This window comes from Lithobates pipiens, unplaced genomic scaffold (assembly GCF_037356315.1).
Source record: "Lithobates pipiens isolate NorthernLeopardFrog02 unplaced genomic scaffold, aLitPip1_a1.2 Scaffold_23, whole genome shotgun sequence".
Classification (NCBI taxonomy): domain Eukaryota; kingdom Metazoa; phylum Chordata; class Amphibia; order Anura; family Ranidae; genus Lithobates; species Lithobates pipiens.
Window position 1 is genome coordinate 169,389,938 of NW_027507785.1, and position 24,021 is coordinate 169,413,958.

At 42.2% G+C, this 24,021-nt stretch overlaps 1 protein-coding gene across 1 annotated transcript in view; it reads right to left on the minus strand.

The window, feature by feature from the left end:
- MYH9 (myosin heavy chain 9) overlaps positions 1 to 24,021 on the minus strand; it is a 157,278-nt gene that overhangs the window by 54,717 nt on the left and 78,540 nt on the right. The window contains exons 10-19 of the mRNA XM_077452590.1: positions 22,812 to 22,907; positions 21,699 to 21,817; positions 21,461 to 21,613; positions 14,398 to 14,571; positions 14,153 to 14,326; positions 9,888 to 10,002; positions 3,790 to 3,983; positions 3,585 to 3,706; positions 1,594 to 1,663; positions 1,337 to 1,497 (exon numbers count right to left, since the gene is read on the minus strand). Of these exons, the coding sequence (XP_077308716.1) occupies positions 1,337 to 1,497; positions 1,594 to 1,663; positions 3,585 to 3,706; positions 3,790 to 3,983; positions 9,888 to 10,002; positions 14,153 to 14,326; positions 14,398 to 14,571; positions 21,461 to 21,613; positions 21,699 to 21,817; positions 22,812 to 22,907 (1,378 nt within the window). The remainder of the gene's footprint in view (positions 1 to 1,336; positions 1,498 to 1,593; positions 1,664 to 3,584; positions 3,707 to 3,789; positions 3,984 to 9,887; positions 10,003 to 14,152; positions 14,327 to 14,397; positions 14,572 to 21,460; positions 21,614 to 21,698; positions 21,818 to 22,811; positions 22,908 to 24,021) is intronic.

The window sequence follows — 24,021 nt, forward strand, 5'->3', positions numbered from 1 at the left end:
AGCACCGCTGCCAAATAGCATTGCATGCACTTCGGCAGTGGTGCCCATTCATATCAATGGGCAGGAGTGGTGGAGGAGCGGTATACACCACTCCAAACGTGCTGCTTGCAGGACTTTTAACATCCTGCCAGTGCATCGCCTCAGTGTGAAAGCACTCGGTCTTTCACAGACTGCACGGGAGCCGTTTTGCAGGCACTTTACAGGCGCTATTTTTAGCCCAAAAGTGCCTGGAAAATGCCCCAGTGGGAAAGGTGTCTGTTAGATTTTATGAGATAACATATCGGCATCATATTTCAGCCATCGCCCGCCGTGATTTCTAAATATCGGCATCGGCCAGAGAAAACCCCATATTGGTCGACCTCTAGCATCTATGAATGAGTTTGGTAAATGCTCAGTTTTTTGGTGTACTGCATAGGACAAAACATGTTGATCTGGGCCACTACTTCTGGCCATGTACAACCTTAAGGCCTAGGAACTAATGAAATTGATGAAGAAAAATAAAATAAAAATGAATACTTGCTTTAAAAACAGCAGCGCTGCCCATAGTGTGCATCCGATATGGAGTTTTTAACCAATAGCTTTGCATAGAGTAGAAACAGCAATACGACAAAAAGGCTCAAGCACAGTACCTGGGTCTGTACACCTACATTTATGGTGTGTAATGGGACAGACAACCCACACTTACCGCTGCACTATGACAAAAAAGAACAATCCCATCTACCTGAATGCACGCCATTTTATAGGTTTTTGCTGGACAGATTTTAAAGTATATAAAAAGTAAACCTACTTCCCCTTTAGATTGCTACCAAATAAGTATGGCAATTAAGACCATAACAAATCTGTATCCATACTAACAGTTGAGTTTAATTTTTACTCACACGGCTTCATAACTTTGTGAACATTACTGCAGTATAAAATGTGCAATTCCGTTTTCATCTTTAAAAGGTGATCCTGTAACCCTTTATATCAGGTGTAGAGAGCCGAAATTATATGACCCCAAAAGCCTGATCTGCTAAAAACTTTAAAAAAAATAAAATAAATTGCAATATTGCATATCTCAAGGTGTTAGTTCTATATTTAAACAGGGAAAAAATTGTCTGCGTGGCAGTTAACTTACAAAAATTCAATAAAGGAGGAAGTCAAAGTGACTGGATCAGCCATTTTCTGAAAGTTTCCAGAATAAATATTTTATTAGTGTTTGGTGCCAATGCCTCTAGATGGATCAGAATTGTTTGTTTCAGTAAAATGTCCGAGTATTTCAAGAGCATTTAGCAATTACGAAGTGTAAATTATAATCCCTTACACAAGCTACAAATACAGTTTTACAGTTACCTACTTTCTGGCTAAGTAGCCTCTGCACCAGGCCTGGAAGGCAATAATCACATCTGTAATCTTCAGGTCCCGCTCTTCTTCAAGGTGAGCTAGGACACCAGCTCTGAAAAACACTTTGCTTTGACCAATGCGGTAAAGGTTGGAATCCAACTCAAGGGCTTTTATCTGTAGAAGAGGCACTTGGTTTTACACACTTCATTGCATATAGAAAACAGTTACAGAACCTACAGCCTACAAAATCATATGCAAACCAAATCTTACCATTATAACGCATGCCTGCTTTCCATCCATGAAACCTTTAGGAATAGAATTTGGGGTGAGAATCTCATACCTTTAAAAAAGGAAATAAAAAAAAGTTCCATTAATCTAATATAATTTGAATATAAGCAGCCAATGTGCACACTGAAAACGCACACAGATTGTGTGTATGTAATATAATATAAACACACAAACCTATTTTCTTAATTGACAAAAAAAAAAACTTTTATTTATTTTATTTTTTTTTAAACAAACTCTCCCTGCATTTTAGTTAAGAAAATTTTGAAAAGAAACATTTTATATCCACTTGCTGACCGCTCTGCTACAGGGCAGCCCTGCTGTATAGGATCACATACATACGTGATCCTGCACTTCCAGGTATCGGGCGGGAGTGCGCGCCGCCAGCAGCTTGCTTACGCGGCGATTCTACACAGCAGGAGCTTATCAACGGGTCCTGAAAACCCAAATGTCTTCCAGCACCCACTGATTGTTCAGTACACAGGCAAAACAGCAATCTACCCATGTATACCAGGAAGATCGCCCTTCTGTCAATAAGAAAGGCATGGATCAAGGGGTTCCATCAAGGGACAGGGATCCATACCTTTAGTATAAAGCATCTCACAGCAACAATGCATATTTTGATGCACTGATCGCTAATAAGGTCACTGGTCAATTGTGATTGGTCACAGCCATCACATGGTACCGGCAGTGGTACATAGTGGGCGATACAGGGACAGTGATTTGGTGATACTACTATATACTGCCAATACTAGTGACACTGGTTGGGAAGGTGTTTAGGGGCACTCAACGGGTTAAATATGTACAAAAAATAAAATAAAGTTAGCCCAATTTTTTTTGCATAATGTGAAAGATGAAAATACGCGTAAATAGATACCCAACATGTCACGCTTCAGAATTGCACGCATTGTGGAATGGCGCCAAACTTTGGTATTTAAAAATCCCCATAGGCGACGATTTAAAATTTTTTGCTGGTTACATGTTGAGAGTTATAGAGGAGGTCTAGGGCTAGAATTATTGCTTTCGCTCTAATGTTCATGGCAATACCTCACATGTGTGGTTTGCACACCGTTTTCATATGTGGGCGGGACTTACATATGCGTTCGCTTCTGCGTACGAGCTCACGAGGACAGGGGTGCTTTAAAAAAATTTTTATTGTCAAGTTTACCTTTATTTTTTTAGTTTGACAAAAAAAAAAAATTATTCCTTTTATTCCTATTACAAGGAATGTCAACACCCCTTGTAATAGGAATATGGCATGATCGGACCCATTTACAGTGAGATATGGGGTCAATAAGACCCCACATCTCACCTCTAGGCTGGGAAGCCTAAAATAAAGAGGAAAAAAAAAATAGATCAGGGCTTCCCAGTTATTTGAATGCAGAGGCCGGGCGTGACGTCATAACATCGCACTCGGCCTCCGAACGATCATAGGGACGTCCACCCGGCGCGAAGTGGTTAAGCAATCTTGAAGGGAATATTAAAACAAAAAAACAAAAAAACACCACACAGCAAGATCGCCTGTCACTATGCGAAGCTGTGTTTACAACACAGATCTCCCTTTCCCTGAATGGCAGAGACGATCAGAGGGTGCCAAGGCCGCCAAGCATTGGCCGGCACCTGCCAATTTGCTTATTCTGAGACTAACCAAAGCACACATCCTCTGCCCAGAAGCGCTGGATCTTGCATCATGTCAGGGGTCGCCAACCTACGACCCGCTGCCGCTATAAAATGTCTGGCCCATCAGTGCACATGATGAATTCATGTGCACCCGGCCCATGGACATTTTCAATTCCTTCACGCCAACCTACGCAGATATGAGACCCTGGCTTGAACAGGGGTGATGCCTGCAACTGAACGCATCTGACAGTTTTTTTTTTTTCTTTCTTTTTTTAGAGCCGGCGGTTGGCTTCCCTGGGATAACAACCAAGGAGGTGTGTAAAAAATGCACACTTTATTCCCTTTCATTTACATACCTTTGTCTAAATTCCTGGAAGACTACTCTATTGGGGAAGCCCTGCCTGCAGATACGAATTCCTTCCAGCACACCATTGCAGCGCAACTGATCTAGCACCAAGTGGGCATCCAGTTTCCCAGCCTACAAGAGAAAGAATTAAAAACATAGGGAAAAAATCCGACCATACTAGAAGCCATTGAATATCAAAATTTATCATGACCTACCTTCTTTTCATGATTGGGAATTATGCAGCGCACAAAGTTTGGGTTTGTGTTTCTCAATGTGGCCATAAGTTTAGAAAGCTGCTCCTTATATAACTGACCAACAGTACGGAACATTCCTTTTCTAGTCTTGAATGCACCAGGCAAAGCAGTATCACTCATGCCAGCAACTTGATCCAAGCCAACGATGCGATCCACTAAAGTTGAAACAAGCAGATGAGCACTAAAACAGGCCTAAATAATGGTTATATTACGTTTTATGGGACAAATTGACTTTTTTTCACTACTGTTCCAGAAAGTTACTCATTTTGTTGTCCGAGAGTGTCAAGAAATTCATCAGATTTACTTCACAGCCAAAAACATGCACTACAAAACTAAACACCTTCAGTGGTAAGGCTAATAAAAAACGTACACATGTATGATCTTTTGTATGGCGTTTTGATATTTGATATATAATACATACAGGATAGCACACTATCCAGAAGAAACTCCTGTATTTAAATCTGCTCTTCTACTTTTGCACTACTCCCCCTGCTGCATGCAATCAGAAAAGAAAAATCTGTGTACAAACCACCAATAACAGCTACCAGTCTTGAGAGAATATGGCTTTTTTCCTAAAGGTTGCCCACAATACCTACCACTGGTTCCCTGGTAGTTATTTTGGTGTAGGAATGTGGCAAAGTATGCAAATTTCCAAAGGGTTAGAGATGGCAGTTAACCAGCTAAGGTTGTGAGGGTAAAAACATTAGTAAAAAAAATATAATATAATATAATATAATATAATATAATATAATATAATATAATATAATATAATATAATATAATATAATATAATATAATATAATATAATATAATATAATATAATATAATATAATATAATATAATATAATATAATATAATATAATATATATATATATATATATATATATATATATATATATATATATATATATATATATATATATATATATATATATATATATATATATAAATAAAATACGATTTTGCATTCTGGGGAAAAACTCTTCCAAAACACCTCAACTAGTATGGTTATACTGTTCCAAATTCTTAAACACAGTTAGACTACAGTCATGAAAAAAAAATGGATTAGGGCTCTTGCACATTGGAGTAAATACTCTGCAGTGCTCTGGAGCCAAAACTGCTGAGCAATTCTGTTTTACCATAAGCTCAGGTGCAGGAGCCCCTAGAATTATATACTATAACGAAGTGCACCTGTGCCTAGTATACAAACACTGTTAAAAACAAATATTTAAAAATCAAGCCCTGTGACTTAAACCGCAGGAACTGTGGAATCATTCATCCATAAACCGTCTCAAGTTGGTTTCAGTCAGCTTCCAACAGCTTACAGCTCCTGCCATTTAAAATCGGGGTTCCACCCTAAAGTGGAACTTCCGCTCATCGGAACCCTCCCCCCCTCCGGTGTCACAATTGGCAACTTTCAGGGTGGAGGGGGGGGGGGGGGTGCAGATAACTGTCAAAGACAGGTATTTAAACCCACTTCCGGGCATAGACTCCCACAGGAGTCTATGCCTCTTCATGCCCCTGCGCGCTGTCTGCTGGGACACACACTGGTCCCAGAGACAGCGCGGACAATTCCTATTGCGCTGCGCGACTCGATAGAGATGATAGATTATAGAGAGAGCGCGAGAGAGATGATAGATTATAGAGAGAGCGCGCGAGAGAGATGATAGATTATAGAGAGATGATGGAGATAGAGATGATAGAGATATACATACACACACACACACACACACACACACACACACACACACACATTCTTCACCTCTTAGAGGTCGAAGATTTTAAAGACATTTTACAGATTAAAAACAAAGTTGGGATTCAACCCAAAATGGTTATACACAGATTTTTAGAAATCGCTAGCAAAGCAGAATGCATATTCTTTGAGCGTTTTTGTCTAATTAAAAAATAAATAAATATATATATATATATATATATATATATAGATCTCTCTACGTCAGCTTAAAACGCTCTTGGGACAATTCAGCTCGTTGAAACTTAAAGTATAACGGCAAAACTTTAGTTTTGGATAGTGAAGAGGGATTAGAAAACCTGGCAGATTTCAAAGTGGTATCAAATGCAAAAGTAAACACATTGAAGTCTACCAATTCTTAGATTTTTTTTTTTTTTTTTTTTTTATTTATTTTGGGCTTCCTTTTTCATTTCACCAGGTGATTTTGCCAGTAAATCTGTTTAACAGATGTGGAGTGTGTGATCATCAAGAGGAGCAGTTAGAGGGATGAGACAAACCATTTACCACTGACAGGGGGCTTACAATGATCAGCTTTCATCTATTCATGTAAAAAAATAAAAAAGTTGCTATGCTTTTGTAACTGCAATGTGAGCCAGAGTTTGACTTCTATTTGCATAGAGTACCTTAATATGGCCGACAAAACAAATGCAGCCACCACATCTGTTTGGTAAGCTGCAATATACTACATTTTTGGTTTTGGGCTTAACGATTAGCAAGATGCACTCCCTCCATTTATCCCATCAACACCAAGAGTAAAAGAAAATCCAAAATTTTGAGTTGTCACAGAATAGGAATAGAAAAATCTGCCAATAAAAAAACACTAGTCCTGGTGACACCCAAGGACACCCTCACATTGGAGGAATTTCCTCATTTATTTTTTACTATGGGGCAGAAAATTAAGTGGAATCCCCTTATAACAAATGGCAAACAGGGGTAAACTTTTTTTTAATCCTATGGTGACATGTTCGACCCTGTCAAAAAGAGGCAAGGGGGAAATCGTCCACGGGGGCACCTGCTCCAGGGAATTACAGTCTAGGAGGAAATTCCCCTAATATTGGGAGATTTCTTATAACTTCATTATGTCTCAGATAGAAAAGTGAAGGGAAATTTCCTCAATCAAGACAAAACCACCTGGCATGGAGTTTTAACCCTTCCATACGCCAAAACCTTAAAATCTGACTATACATACATACATTTTAAAGCCAAACTGCAGACAAAGGTTAGTTTTAGACAAAATGGGAAAAGTTTAATTTCTTATCACGTCTGTTGGGGAAATTAGCCCTCATTCCCTGTGCATGCCCATACAAAATGTGGAGTGTGATCATCATTAGGACAGGAAGATGCAGACAGCCTTTTTGTTTAACTGCTCGCCCTCCACCCAGTCATACTGTGGCAGTTTGGCACGGCTGCATAAACAGCCGTAGTTGTACGTTGGCCGCGACGTCCACTGGCGACCCGCGATCGCCCCTCAGAGCCAGAACGGGATCTGCCAGAGTAAATAGATTCTCTCTCCTCCCACCCCCATTACAAATGCATCCCTAGGGAACTCAACGCCTTGCTCGCTCTAGTGTCAACCCCTTCCCTGCCAGTGACATTTATACAGTAATCAGTGGCTATATCACCGATCGCTGTATAAATGTCAATGGTCCCAAAAGGGGAGAAAAAAAAAAAAATAAAAATAAAAAATAAAAAAGTCAGAAGTACCCGACCTGTCCGCCGCAATTCTGCCAATAATCACTGATCACCACCATTAGTATAAAAAAAAAAAAAAAAAAAAAAAAAAAAATCCCCCCCCCCCCCCCCCCATGTTGGACACGCTATAACTTTTGTGCAAATCAATATACACCTATTGTGTTTTTTTTACCAAAAATATGTAGAATACATATTCGTGTTTGTAGATTATAGCAAAAAGTAGGGGAGAGGTTGCTATAAGTAGGTTGGCAGTCATATTGCCATCCAAGAACAGCGCTATGCACGGCGCTTCATTTGCCTATAAGTTAGGGTGTGTGCCTTTCTGCCAATCAGCTGTCTTGGTTGTATGCCAATGGTCCACCGGGAAGAGAGAATATACACACACACTTAAAACGTGTGTAGGGAGATTTGTTTCATCTGTGGCTGTTCACTTCACTGGATATAGGTGAGGGTTTACATCCACTTTAAAACAGAAAATAGACAGGGGGAAGAAAACCCACACCGAAAAGAACAGCCAGCAATAAAAAACCTGAAAGAAAATTAATCACTTATTCTGTTGCAAAGCTGTAAGCACTGGGGGATTCAACAGCATCCAACGCTGCAGGGTGCATTAGATACATTGAAGTTGTATGTCCCTCCAGTTTTAGTGACACTGGAGTAGAGGAATGCTGAAGATTCTCCTGCCACTTGTAGCTCTGAGATGGTGAGCATTTAATTCACCAGAGTAGTGTATAACGTATTTTACAGTACTGTTTTTTACTTGACAGTTAGGACCCTTTCACACATACGGGCTGCATAGGTGCGCCTGTCAGTTTTTAGGCGGACCTGAACGGATGCTCCATGCAGGTCTATGGCTCGACGGATGTCAGTGGTGACATGTCCGCTAAATCCAAAACGGAGAGAAACCCTATTTTCCATCCATCTGGCAGATCATATAAAAATGGACAGGCGGATCAGCTTTCATCCGATCCCCCTTAGGAGAGTGGAGCTCCAACAGGTCCATCCCTGCACAGTGAACAGACGGACCTGTCATCTGCTGGCTGAGCGAGGATCAACGGAGCGATCCCTGTTGAGCATAGAGTCTGAAAACACACGTGTGAAAGGAGCCTCAAGAGGGTGGTCTGCAGGTATGAGCCAACTGCCCTAATGGCTAGCCTGAATGCTTACTACAGTACCTGGTAATGTCCCTGGGGAGATCTCACAAACATGAAATGGCTGCCTGATCTGGTTTAAAAAAAAAAAAAATCCAGAAAAGTTAACCCATCTGTCTGGACAAAAGCGGCATTAACTCCAAAACCAAAAAAGTTTAACATATTGCAGCTTACCAATTAGATGTAGTGACTTTTTGCCAGTATCATACTTTGGATTGATTTACTAAAACTGCAGTGTCAATCAGCATCTAACTACAGCTTGTTCAATTAGGCTTCAATAAAAAAAAAAAAAAAAAAAAAACAAACCCTAAAAGCTGACTTTTATATGTGGACCTGCACCAGATTTTTCACTCTTCAGTTTTAAATCAACCCCCTCCTGAATTATAGACACCTCTGTGGATAAAGCACAGTGAGCCAATTTGGACTGCATCTTTTTTAGTCTGGGGGAGGGGAGTGTTAGAAGTACTATCAGATTTAATTGCAGAAAGTTTCTACATAAAATCTGATCTTTTAAAGTACCACTTGGACCCCTTTCATACTGGGGCAGTGAGGGCTTAACCACTGTTATAATGGTGCTTTATACCCCCCAGAAGGGGTTAAAAGTGCCCGCTTAACACCACTTTCAAGGCGCTCATTTCAATGGGCAGGGGCAGCGGGCTCCCAAAGATGCTGCTTTCAGGACTTTTCTTCCTCTCCTGCAAGCACACCACTCAGGCTTTCACGCTGGTGCTGCAGAAGAGGCAGTTTACAGGCGCAATTTTTAGCGCAAAAACACCTGTAAAACACCCCAATGTGAAAAGGGGTTCCTAGTGGAATATGGCCCATGTCATCCCTGTAACTGCAAGAGCTTTTCTGTTGAAAACCAGACTTGGTGGTTGGATCAGATAAAGAAAGCCTTAAAAAGTAAATCCAGCTATCACATCTGAGAAATGGTAGCCCACAATATAATGCTCGATTTGGGGTTTAATATGGCTTTAATATTTCGCGTAAAGCCAGGTATTGCCCCCAGTAACAGATATGATTAAGATAGTATAATTCTGATAAGCTCAAAACTTTACAAAAAAAAAAAAAAAAAAAAAAAAACACATTATCAAATAATTTCATCATCATTGAGTGTTCTAGATTTAGTGGTGTACATTGGAAGACTTTGTGCAATGGGTGCATTTAAAAGGCCCTTCAGGGACTGGTGTTTGAAGCTTTGTGAGCAAACTTTATTAGACAGGTGAGTAGCCACACCATGCACCACAATACCTGCTATTTTCATTCACCTGTAGGTGCACAGTCCATTTCCGTAGATCTAATAGGGAGGAAATAAGGTGGTATGAAGAATGTTTTGAACAGAAGTTAAAAGATTGGACCGCTGAACTTGGAGAGGGGATTCAAAAACTTAGCAGTAGGTACACCAGCTGCAAAGTTGAATATCAAGATATAGAACCCTGCTACAACATCCCTCTTACAAAGGCTTACCATCTTTCCATAGGTCAGAAACAAATCTATCAGATGACTGATTAAGAAGCGTTGCAACATTATCATTCAGCGGGTCCATATTCTTCATCAGCCACTCATCTGCTTTGTAATCCACCTTTTAAAAGAATAAAAATATATAAAAACAAAAAACACATACACGATCTTGTGCAGCATGTGTTTACTAGGCCCGTTAAAGATAAATCCAGTCTAACAATAGCAATTATTCTAAAGCAGATAAAGCACCAACGGATGCAATTTGTGCACCCTTGTTGTAAACCTTACCCTAGTCAATCAATATATACACACATAATGAAATCTCAACACCAGTGACAAAAGCATTTCTAAAAGATTAAAGAGCTCTTGAAATAGGATAACAATTATGAAATAACCCAACCACCAGGTAAGGCTTTCTTCAGACAGGTACTGGTACCCATGCTGTGTGCATTTGTTTTGGCAACTGCATCCAATCCACCCCCAGCTATATATGAGGGCAGCCTATGAACACCTGCACCACCTGAATGATGAATGGGAAGGGAGGAATTTATGAAACAGACAGGTAAAAAGGTCACTACTAATCAAGGTAATGCAATACTTGAACACCTAAAGTAGAAATGCAAACATTTTTGGGGTGTGGTGAGGGGTTAAAATGGTCAGGTTTTTATTGCAGTCTTCAACTGCCTAATCACAAAAGAGGAATGAGGAGGGCAACTCCAAAATTTAGAAAGTGCCACCAGAACAGGGAGAGGGATATACCTTAATGCTAGCTGCTGATGGAGAAATCAAACACTACTTAGGGGAGGCAACCCATATGCACATCCTATATGCAGAGTCTGCACATCAGTACCAGGAGCAGTAAATACTATCCAGTGTGTGCATACACACAACGCATATACTCAAGATGAGCACCGCTTATTAAAGTTCAAACCAAAACATTTATATACTGAAGATCACAAGTCATTTAATGCAGCCACCTCATCTGTTTTTATTTTCTCCTTTATATTCACTTGGTGATCCTGTCAGAACACTTCCTGCCCTGTGAAGACCACACCTCTGCATGGTATCTATGGAAAAGTGCATACAACTTAGATGATCCACTGATTTTGGACTAACATGCTTCTCTCTAATTTCCATCACTTGAGGGGAGTGCTTTGTAGCAAAAAAAATAAAATAAAAAAAAAACACGAAAAAAGGCTGATGACAGATTTCAGGTCACTGCACATGATTTATGGCAGAATCGACGGGTAATTTTCTATACATGCAGAAAATGTACTTGGCCTGACAAAGAAAAACTAATACAGGCACCATGTTTGTAAATTGGCAAGCTGCAATACATTATAGTATATCTAAACCAAAAAAAAAAAAAATAAGTTTAAAGCCACTATGTTCCTGCATCTGCTTGCAATTTTATCCCAGTCATTGCTTGCACCTGCTTAAGGCTGACTGAATTTATAAAAAAAAATAAAAAATAATCAAAAACTATTTTTGGTTTGTGCTGCTCACATGCAGTGAAGATACACATTTAGCCTTGAGACGAGAGGTGAAAGTTGCTCAATTGGCAGTACAGGGTGTTGCAGTGCCATTTTTTGCAAAGTGAAATCCCAATGCATTTGCATTAAAGTGCATCTCAAAACAGCAACTGCCTCAGGTAACCCTAGATGTAGCGTGTTAGTGGTTAGACTCCCAGATTTAAAAAAATTAATAAAAATCGGAAGTGTCAGAAATCGGAACTTTTCTACCCTTTACTGGACATTCCGGTGCTTGTTAAACATCATTCCAAGGGAGCATTGTGGAAACTACTCTCCATAAACATTTTTTGGAGGTTGAAGTAATGCTCACACTATAGCTCTATTTCCCTTACTTTGGCTGCAGAATGCAGGGTCTGAATAAAGCACGTCAATGCGCAGCATTTCCCTTTCATCCTACGCAGGGCTGCTGAAGCCTCACATAAGTTCCATGTTACCCGGGACATGTCAGAGGAGGGGCAGCCAGAAGCCATCACTACACTAACAAGTCGCTGCTTTCCTGTCTGCATACAAAAGCTGAGCCACTGCAAATTTAGGCTCCATGCACATTGAAGCTCATAAACTGCTGTTTTTTGGGAGTTTGGGCTTTTTTTTTTTTAATCGCCAATCCTCTTATCCTATGTGTCCATGCACACATGGATGTTTTTGGACATCAGCAGTGGAGTTTATGGGCTGTTGCCCTAAAAATCACGTTCATGAGTCGTTTTTCTGCCCAATAAAAAGCTTAAAAACGCTCAAACACTGATAAACGCTCAAAAACATGTCACCAGCATTTAACGTCTTTGATCCATTGATAAAGGAAAAAAAAAACGCAAGCTAAAAAACAACACGGAAAGACACCAATAAGCGTTGACTCACAGCAAAGCTACTAGCGTTTTTATAAGGTTCAAAAAGTAAGGGGTGGTGTTGCGCTCCTTGTACAAGATTATATATTTTTCTATATTTAGAATTAACTAGTGATTATAGTTAGGAAGCATTCATCGGTATATTTAGCAAAATAAAGTGCAAATATGTAAATATAATATACTAAAATATCATAAATTCATAAATATATACGTTAAAAAGGGACAGATGTTCATCATAAAAATTCCTACTGTGCAAAATCTTAAAATTTTTTGGCATTTAAATAGAATAAAAAACTCAAATTTTCTTTATGCAAGCTGTACACTGTAAAAACCTCGGCGCTCGTTTTTTACAGTGTACAGCTTGTATAAAGAAAATTTGAGTTTTTTATTGTTCTATTTAAATAAACGCCAAAAAAATTTCAACATACTGCACCATGGTAGGCCTCTATCTTTTCTCTAACACATTGAGCATCTAAATGACCTGAGTGATTCAAGTTGCTAACGCCCAGCGGAAAGACAAGGAAAGGACACCCCCCCCCCCCCCCCCCCCCCGGCTTTATTCCATAGGCACGCCTAGGAAAAGACCGATCCGAAGGGATCCATCCCCTTAAATCTTGCTACATGCTGTTTACCTTACAGCAGTAAGGTAATCATTTATTTCTGACACTGAAGATTCATATCTTAGCACTTAAAGGCACAGTATCACTGAATGTCAGTATAGCGGCACAGTGTTCCTGTGAAACACTTCCACATCTGCACTACTGTTGCACACTGGACCAAGAAATATACGTCCAATATTGCACTAAGAGACTTGATACACTCAGTTTGCTAAAATAATTTTATTTGTTTATTTTCTGTGTATATACATATCATTTTTTGCATATTTCTCCTTGATGAAATAAGTTATTTTATGAATTATTCACTTTACGCATGTTGCATAATTTTGAAATCACACACCACTTTTTTTATGCAATTTTGCACATGTTGGATATATGTTTTATATCTATTTTTTAAGATTTTGCACAGTAGGAATTTTTATGATGAATATCTATGTCCCTTTTTAACGTATATATTTATGAATTTATGATATTTTAGTATATTATAGTTACATATTTGCACTTTATTTTGCTAAATATACCGATGAATGCTTTAACTATAATCACTAGTTGACAATACTAAATATAGAAAAATATATAATCTTGTACAAGGAGCGCAACACCACCCCTTACTTTTTGATTACTCACACATTTGGACACGAGTTTGGTCCTTACGGTGTATGCAGCACCTTTTTCAGTATATTCTATTTATTCCTTTTCAGTATATTATATTTATTCCTTTTAGCGCAGGAGTACCTACTTTACACACGTTTTTATAAGGTTATTTTAACATCCAGTGTGCATGAGAGGCCTAAAGGTTAAAACATCAGAACTGCGGAGGATTCAGCTGGCTGATGTCCTGAAAAAGAAAACAAAAAACCGAAGCCACTGTGGTTTGTTTTTCCCTTCTCTCCCTGACACCCAACACACAAGGTTCTGCTAGTGCTTCAGGTGGTCAGCACAGCCCAAGTACTGGCAGACCACATGTTTGGCACTAGGAGCCTGGAAATTGGAATTCGTTTTCAGAATTTTGAATTATGCAAAAAGTGTTCCAAACACGTAAAAAGGCGCCACTGTCTAAAGTGGCTAAGGCACATGTATCTAGGATGTAACCAGATAGCCTAGTCACATTTTGGGTCCTGCAGATATTGTGGGATAAAGCCCGCTTGATTAACGTATATACAGTATGAAGAATGTATTCATTCTAGTAAGGCATTGTATTAGAGCGCCTCCAATCAATTGTACAGTTCACGAAATGGTCCAATTTAAATAAAGGCAATTCAAAAACCATGACACCTTACCTTCCCAGCATAGTGCATGATGCAAAAGTCAGCCTTTTCTTTAAGCTGCTTGGGTTTTTGAAACTTTGGGTGAGAACCTTGCTCCTGTACCACTTTCTCCACAAAACTCTTATCAGTAGCCTTGGGAAACCAACATTCCTCATCTAAGAGAGCCAGAACGCCTGGGGGACCAGCCTGTAAATCAACAGTGTGGTTAACACAGAAAAAGATAAAAAATAAAAAAATCCCCCCCCAAATATACTTACTGGTTTCTCTATCAAGTCAATACAGGGCTGAAGATCCAAGCCAAAGTCAATGAAGTTCCACTCAATACCTTCCCGCTGGTATTCCTCTTGTTCAAGTATAAACATAGTGTGATTGAAGAGCTGCTGCAGTTTCTCGTTGGTATAATTAATGCAAAGCTGTTCAAAGGAGTTCAGCTACAGGAAACATGGGTGAAAAGTTTACACTGATTAACCACCACTTGTATGGACAGACAAGTGGTTAATTACAACTTCTTTTAAGGACTTCACACTAAAGGACCAGCCGCCGCAGTTATACTGCAGCAGATTGGCTCCTCTGGGCGAATCGCTGTAACTGTATGTCGGCCACTTTAAGAGCTCTAGGGGGGCCACGCACTAGAGCCGATGTGTGGCCGCCGTCCACATGCGATTGCACCTGACAGAACGGAAATCTGTCAACGTAAATAGACGGATCTCCAGTCTGTCGGGGGAGGAAAGACAGACTGCTGTTGCTACTGATTATAAACAGCAATTGGTCTCCTCCTTCAGGCAGTCCCACCCACCAAGTTAGAAACACTCTCAAGGTAACATTTAACCCCTTGATCACTGCTTAGCGTTTCCTGCCAGTAACATTGTAATCGGGGGCTATTTTTAGCTTTGATCGCTGTATAAATTGTCAAGGGTCCCAAAAATAAATACATTTTAAAAAAGCCATAAGGGGTGGGGGCGTGGCCTGGAGCGGCATGAGATAGGACGCATGTGAGCTGAGCTCCGCCGGCCGCATATCCTGAACACCTATCCTGAGACGCAGATTGCCTTTTTCTCCGCTCTGATCGCTCCGCTGACCGGACTACCGCGGGGCACATGACGCCGACGAAGCGGAACAGCGCAGCGGCCGCCAGACTGTCACAATTCAGGCATGAAGGACCAGGCCCCGCAGACCAAGATGGCGCCGCCATACAGGGGGAGGAGGACACGCGGAGGCTCCTCGATGCCATTACGGCCTGCCAGGAAGCGGTAACGAACTGCCAGACTATCCTCACAGCCAGGATTGAGGAGGTAAAGGTAGATATATCGCTGGTTCGGCAGGACTTTCAGAAGCTTAGGGAGAGGGTCACTGAAGTTGAAACCCGCCTGAGTAATGTAGAAGACTCCCTCCCCCCCCCTGCAGGTCTCCTCAGAGGCCATGCAGCACCAAGTACATCAAATCCTTCAGAAACAGGATGACATTGAGAACAGGATTCGCAGATGTAACCTGCGTTTCATAGGCCTACCTGAGGGGGTGGAGTGCAGAGACCCCCCAACTTATTTGGAAAAGTTACTTGTGGATACATATGGAAGGGACTCATTCTCCCCCATGTTTACGGTGGAACGCGCACACAGGCTGTCAGGCAAGTCTCCCCCCCCGGGGGCGCCTCCTCGCACCTTTATTGCTAAATTCCTAAATTTTAGGGATAGAGACACCATCCTTCGGCTCAGCAGGGAGAAGGGGGAATATCCCTTTTGAGAACAAAACTGTAGCAGTTTCCCCTGATTTCTCTGAAGTTCAGAAAAAACGCAAAAGTTTTATGGAAGTGAAAAGACGCCTGCGCATCAAGAATATAAAGTATGCCATGTTATTTCCTGCTCGTCTGCGTGTGGAAGGCGCGGACCGGGCCCACTTTGAGGATCCTGAGACAGTGCTAGCGTGGCTGGAGCGCCAGGATGCTGGCAGATGAGTATATGTGCACAGATGAAAATGCACCCTTTTTTTTCCACCTACACACTTGACTATTTGTTTCCCTGGATTGGGGCCGTGTCTATCCACCTTCTTACTACCTATGCCATGGCCTGTCAGTTCTTTTTACTAGACACATTATTTCCAGACCTACAATGTTGTGATGCTGACTGTATCCGTTTTGTTTCATGCGATTTAATATGCTCATTGGCGTGCACGCATGGCTGGACCGGACATGTTGAGATGGGGCCCCTGTCCACCTAGACACACCTTTCACTGGATAATACTGCTGCCTAAGAGAATGGGGGCAGGGCCCCCCACCCCGTATGTGCTGGAACTCCTGACTTTGGTCTGGTATCCTATGCAGGATGGTATTGGGGCGGTTTTAGTTGCCTTGCCTGACGGCTTGGATGGAAGAAGACCCCGGCTTCCTGCGGAGCCCTGTGATATCACACCGTGTACTACAGCTACCCTTATCAATATCTGTGTTGAAACTTTAACTTTGGTTCTTTTACTACTTATTATAGCAATGTATTTTTCTGCGCCCTCCTGGCCGGCGGAGGGGACCAACTAACCAGCAAGCTCACTATGCTCTGTGAGCACAGTCCTATAGTGTCATTATGATACAGCGAAGTTTTACTATGCACCTCTCGGACTGGGACAACCGGCATAACGCCCTGTTTTTTCCCCTTTTTTTGTTTCTATGGGTGATTCCCAGTTGTGGTGTTGTTCCTTTCCGAGTTGGACATTGTTTATGCCCTGTTGGCAGTTTGGGGTCAATGCCCGCACTAATTGGGGCCAGTGCAGGGCGGGGGGGGGGGGGGGATGTATGGTTTTTATGGGATAAACAAGTTTTTTTTTTTTTTGAGTGTTACTATGATTGTCTTCTATGGTACAATGTATGTCTGGCAGGCGGGGCGGGGCCCTCCTTTATTCCGGGGGGCGGGTCTTGGTTGCTCTGTCCTTGTGGGTTGATCTGTCTCCTGGAGTCTCACCATTGATTGATAAGCACCCATGACCACACTGAAATTTCTTACATGGAATGTGAGGGGATTGGGGGACCCTATTAAACGGTCAGCCGTTTTCGGGCAGCTCAAAAAGATGAAGGCAGATGTGGTGGCTTTAGTGGAAACACATGCTGAGGGTTCTATGCTTAGGGCGTTCCGACGTCCTTGGATAGGCTGGGGATACCATCCTGTTCATACCACCCATTCCCGGGGTGTCTCCCTTCTGATAGCTAAACACACACACTTTGAGCTCCAGGATTCGGTCATTGACCCCTTGGGTAGATTTGTATTTCTTAAGGCAAAACTGCATTAGGATAGGTTTCTTATAATGGCTTTTTATGTGCCCCCACCATTCCAGTTTGGTGTGCTGTCTGAGGGATTTAATTATATGGCTCTTCATCCCGCTGCCTCCGTGGTGTGGATGGGAGACTTTAATAATGTGTTACAGGTCCCTGGATAGGATGGCGAACCCCTCTCGAGGCACCCCGAGCCCCTCTCTGACCAGGTTTGCCAGACTTCTCCGCGATTTCCACCTGATGGACTCGTGGCGAACTAGGCATCCAACACAACGCGTTTTCACATGTTTCTCCGCTGCTCATCACTCTATGTCCCGTATAGACCTTATACTCTTCTCTACTTCCCTCCTGTCCAGACTTGCTGACGTGGGCCTACATCCCAGATCGCTCTCTGACAATTGCCCCTACTGGGCGACGCTCTCCCTACGGCATACCCACCCCCTGACGACTTGGCGCCTTAATCCCTTCTGGCGAACTCTCCTTCCTGACGATGGGGACCTTGAATCGGGATGGCAGGCTTTTTTTGAGACCAACGAGGGCTCGGCCAGACCGTATGTAGTTTGGGAGGCTTTTAAACTTCATGCTAGAATGACCTTGCAGGCCCAAATTAACCGGGTAAAGCGTTCTTCTGCTGCTAAGGTAGCTGAGGCAACACATGCTCTTCAGACACTGGAACAGGATTTTATGCGTGACCCTTCGGCAGAAAAGGCAGATAGTCTTAGGCTATGCTCTAGAACACTTGACCTATTGCTCTATGAAAAATCTAAACAGAAGCTGTTCTTTCTCAGGCAGAGGTCGTTTGAGCATGGTGAGCGAGCGGGGAAACTATTGGCTTATTTGGTTCATGGTGAGGAGAGACCTCCTGTGGTGATCTCCCTCCGCTCGCCATAGGGTGCACTTGAGACTGATCCTATAAGGGTCACGCAGATGTTTCGCGACTTCTTTATCTCTCTGTACACCTCTACTGCCTCGGCCGATCCCTCCCTGATGGAATCTTTCTTGAATGGACTGCAGTTCCCCCAATTGACTGAGGAACAGGTCTCTGGGTTGGAGGCACCTCTGACTCGGGACGAAATAGTTTCAGCTATTGCTACATTCCCGTCGGCCAAGGCCCCGGGCTCAGATGGCTTACCGATAGAATTTTACTCTACTTACATAGAATTACTGGCCCCTAAGCTGCTAGCAATCTATGAGTCCATATTTCAGCATGCCGAACTCCCAATGTCTATGACGGAGGCGACTATTGTGCTAATCCCTAAACCTGGAAAGGACCCGCATCTCCCGGAATCTTATCGCCCTATTTCCCCTCTTGCAGGTAGATGCTAAGATACTTGCTAAGATTCTTGCCATCCAACTCAATAAAGTAATCCTCTCGCTGATCCATGCGGATCAAGCGGGATTCATGCCCGGTAGAAACACATCGTTTAACCTTCGCAGACTGTTTATCAATCTCCAGACCCCCCATGACGATCCTGGTTCTAGGATAATAGTCGCCTTGGACACCGCCAAGGCTTTTGATTCTGTTGAGTGGGGATATCTATGGACTTGTTTGGCTCGGTTCGGTATAGGGCCTAAATTTATTAGGTGGATCCAACTGCTTTATCAGAACCCGGTGGCCAAGGTCTTGGCGAATGGCTGGCCCTCGGAGCAGTTTCCTCTGTCTAGAGGGACTAGACAGGGGTGCCCCCTGTCGCCCTTGCTGTATGCTTTGGCGGTGGAGCCATTGGCTATTGCAATCCGTGACCACGTGGGCATAGTGGGTTTGCGTAGGGGTGGGATAGTGGAGACGATCAGCACTTATGCTGATGATACCCTACTGTACCTGAACGACTCGACTCAATCACCCCCCCTTGCTTTGACACCGATAGAGGACTTTGGCAAGTTTTCTGGTCTTAAAATTAACTGGGACAAGTCACAGATTTTGCCCCTGGACAGTTTCCCACCCCCTAGAGACAGAGCTCTGCTTCCTTTGCAGAGGGTGGACACGCTTAAGTATCTTGGCATTACGACTTCCAGATCCCCGTCAGATTATATTAAACTTAACATAACTCCTTTGCTTGACCTGATTAAACAGAAGACGCAGCTTTGGGCACGCCTTCCCTTGGGGGTCATGGGGCGTACAAATCTGATCAAGATGGTTCTCCTTCCTAAAATTTTGTACATACTTTGGCACTCCCCCGTCTACCTGGCTCTTAAAAACATTTTAAGGTGATAGAGGCCCTCTTGAAACCCTTTGTGTGGGGTAACAGTAGGCACAAACTAGCATGGCAAAAGTTACACCTACCCACTGACCTAGCGGGACTGGCAATGCCGGACTTTAATATCTATTATATAGCTTCACAATTGTCGCAAATGTTCCATATAGATAAAACAGACAAAGACAGGTTTTTGCACTTTGTGCCCGTCATGGATCGGGCCTACCTCAGACCCGATGGTGGCGATTGTTGGGGGGCCGGAGGGGGGGGGGAGGGAGTCTGCCACATCTCTTCTTTACCATTACAGGAGGGTGTGGCGAATTGCCTCTCTGAAGTTGTGCCTTCCGTCCCTGCATGAATACACTCCCCATATGGCATAATTGGTGCCTCCCAGAATTCAAACGGATAGTGGATAGTGGATTATGGTGCGGGAAGGGCATGTTTTACATGTCTCACATGCTTACTGATGGCAAGCTGAAACCCTTCTCTGCCCTACAGGCAGAATACAGGCTCCCGAATCACTTTTATTACAGATATCTGCAGATTTGACATGCCTACCATGCCCAATTCCCCATGGGTGACCCATCTGTACCCCCCAATCCATGGCGGCAATTAAAAACCCAGATCCCAAAAAATTTATTTATTTCACAATTTTACGCTATGCTATCACTCCCTTCCATGACTGTAGCTGCTTTCTCCCTTAAAAATCGGTGGGTGGGGGAATTGGGGCCTATTACCGATGATGAATGGAGTGACGCGCTGGAAACCTGTAAACTAGTTTCGCCCAAACTTTGACAGGCTAACTCAAATTTTTATAACGCACAAAGCGTACCTCACGCCGCTTATGGTCTCCAGGTACAGGCGCGCGTGCCCTGGCACTTGCCCTATGTGTGCGCGTGCGTCTGGCACATTTTTTCATCTTCTCTGGGAATGTCCTAAAATTCAAGCGTATTGGTCCCAGGTGGTGCGGTTTCTCCATGATACGATGGGCTCCCCAATTACACTTCAGCCGAAGCTGTGTCTTTTGGGTATTTTCCCAGACACGGCTGTGAACAAATACACTAAAATATTTTTACATGAAACCCTATTTTCTGCTCGGAAAATGATTGCTAGAGTCTGGATGAGATCTGACCCTCCCACGGTCTCCCAATGGCTTGGGGACATCAATGGTGTCTTGCCTTTTAAGAAACTTATGTACCTACACAGGGGATGCCCTTCCAAATATGAGAGGATCTGGGACAGGTGGCTTAAAAACCCTGCAACATGCATGACTTAACCTGCCCTTTGCGGAGTACTGTTTGGTACTATTTGATGAGACTTAGCAGAAGCGTTGAGTATGGGCGGGTGGGGATGGGAAGGGGAGGGGTGGGTGGATTTCTGGAGGAGATGATCTGGATCCGCTAACCATTTCATACCATGTACTGACTGGATGATATATGTGAAACGTGTATATACATTGTGTGTGATGAGTGCACCTGTGAATATTATATGATTCAATGAAGACCGCATTTGTTTTTCTGTATGTACCGTACCTCCTTTTTTTTTTCAATAAAAAGAACTCATGTTTAAAAAAAAAGAAAAAAAAAAAGCCATGAGGGGGACATCAATTCTGTTTGGGTACATAAATGCACGACCATGCAATTGTCAGTTAAACTGACGCAGTGTCGTATCAAAAATAAAAAAAAAAGCCACGACAAGCTCTGTGCCACCATGTACTATATTGTAAAGTACTTCTAAACATGGCAGTGAATTTACTCCTACAAAACTCTCCATTAGCTTGGATATCCAATTTAATTGCCAAAACAGATTTTCAAACATAATTGTGTTTATTAACAGCCCCCATGCCAGGTATGAATGAAGTTGACAATTTACCTCAAATATTTCAAAGCCTGCAATATCCAGAATGCCAATAAATGAAGCGCCTTGCCTCTTAGTTTTGTCTAAAGCTTTGTTGATACGCATGACAAGCCAACGGAACATACGCTCATAAGTTGCTTTAGCAAGGGCCTCTATTGCAAAGTCCGCCTAAGGAAAGAAAGATGTACATTGAAACAAACTGAAAAAAGCTAAACAATTATATTGACCCATTCTAACTGGATAAAATCTTCACCTGTTCTTTGGTCTGTGCTTTCTGTACATAGTCTCGTCCAACCTTAATGCGGGGCATGAGGATTGCTCGCGTAAAGTCGTTCACATTAATGCCCAAAAGATGACACACTTTCTGGGCAGCTAAAAAAAAAAAAAAAAAAAAAAGAAAATTTACAAAAATTTTAATCACAACTCAACAGACCATAGATTTTTTTTTTTTGGTAGATTAAGGTTTTGGTTCATGTCATGTGCAAGGAAAAGATTTCCTTCAAGTACGGAGTGAACACTTTATTAATCTTGTAACTATGTAACCAACTAAAATCTTAGGTATCCTACAAAGTTTTAGGATGGATTCGTATCTGTATAGTGTCCGCAATGTGTGTCAACTCGAGCTAGGCGCATATTGTGCATTTGTTTTGGGGTACTCAATGCAGCTTTAATGAGTACATTCATGCATTAATCAACCATTTAATGCAAAAAATTAGACCAACCACATGTGCCTTGCTGCTGTGCACTGGGGTGAAAAAAAAAAAAAAAAGTCAAGTATGCTTTTCTGGTGCATACAAGTTTGTGAAAGACTCACAGGAAATTAATGTACAAGAGTACCAAAACATTTAACCACTTGCTGCAAGCTTCACTTTTGTTGGCTTAAGTAAAGCTGGCCAAAAGATTAATAGAATTTTGAACGCAAATTCCAGTGTCAAAAGATTTGCTTTAAACATTCGCTTTTGGAATGAATTTGGACTTTACTGAATAAAAAGCTCATGTACTGTTGGACTTGCTTATTCAAGAAAATGTCCCACCCTGTGCCTTTAAAAAGGTAGTCACAGCAGTGGAAAACCAACATCATTTGACCCACTAATTAGGCAGATTTGGGGGGGGGGTGAATAACCATTTTATTGAGAAAATTTGTTCAACATTCTACCCATCTATGGTTTGCTTATGATTCACCATAACAGAGCAACTTCTTGGGAGAATACATCTCCAAGACATTGACATTTTCATTAATAGTTTTTTTTTTTTTTTGCAGGAGGCAAGAACACAGACCCTCAATGGGAAATACCAACACTGAAGTCTCCAGATATTGTTAGAGTAACATCTAACCCAGAGCCATGACAATTTAAGAGCCCATTACCTGTGTTATCAGGCATGGAAGCCTGATCGGTGTTGCGCTCCTTTTTAAATGCAATGTTTCCCAGCTGCAGGACTCCAGCAATCACTCTCAACAACCCTGGTGGGGAAGAGAAAAAAAAAAATGCCGCGCTTCATTATTAGTTCATAAAGGCTGTCTATCACAAAGACATGTAGGAAGATTCAAGAAATGGGGCCTGCCAACTTTTATAAATAATGAAATTTGCATATTTGCACATTTTCACTTAAAAATAAAAGTTCCTTTAAGGCTGTTGACTGGCACCAAGTCAAGTGGGAGCCATAATTTCCTCGCTCGACATCCTATCAGGGGAAAGGACCAGATGGCTCCGGTAAGTGGCGAAGAGAATAGGATGCAGCGGGAGGGGCCACTCTCCCACTGCCAATAGAAGTGATCTTTGCAGCAAATCCGCTGCAGAGATCAGTTTTATCTTAAAAAGCGGACCGCCTGCTGTTGCCATAACAACTGTATTAAATGTCAAAGACCAACGTATAACTACAGTGGGCTGGAAGCAAACTTTACTTTCATGTATTCCAGTAAAAAAAATTGCCCACCAACTGTTCCCGTCCATTCCCTACATACTTACCTGCCTTTTCTCACTGCTGCAGCACTGTCCCAGACTGCAGCTCTCCTTCCTGGTCTCAGATATTGAGGGAAACTGAGCCATAGGCTCCTCCTGCTGTCAGTCAAGCTACTCTGAGGAAGGGCCGTGGCTTACCAGCACTGTGTAGTTTTGGGGGGGCTTTCAAAAGAGGAGCCAAGGGACCGTTCTGTGCAATATTTCACAGGTTAGGGGCGTATACGTTTGGCGATTTCAGCTGAACTAGCGCGATTTCTGTCAGTGTGAACCAGGCCTTAAAGTACAATGCTCATAACCATTGGAGGCTCCTGTGACTGGACGACAATACAGGAACATAGCTGGGGAGGAGGGACATAGAGCTACCACCCTATAGCAGCAAGAGTCAGAATAAGCTTAAAGTGTTATTAAACCCAGGACCATGCATTCACTATACTGTATCTGGTCTCCCACAGTAGCCAGAACATAGAAGTCACAAGACTGTTATACTGCCGAGAAAAGGTATTTAGCAGTTTATGTTTACTAAAATATTGAATTTCCATCAGTGTCTGCTTAATGCTTGTAGGAGTTTTCGTTCTCAGACTGTCTTATGAGGCTGCAGGACCCCTGATCCTCTGC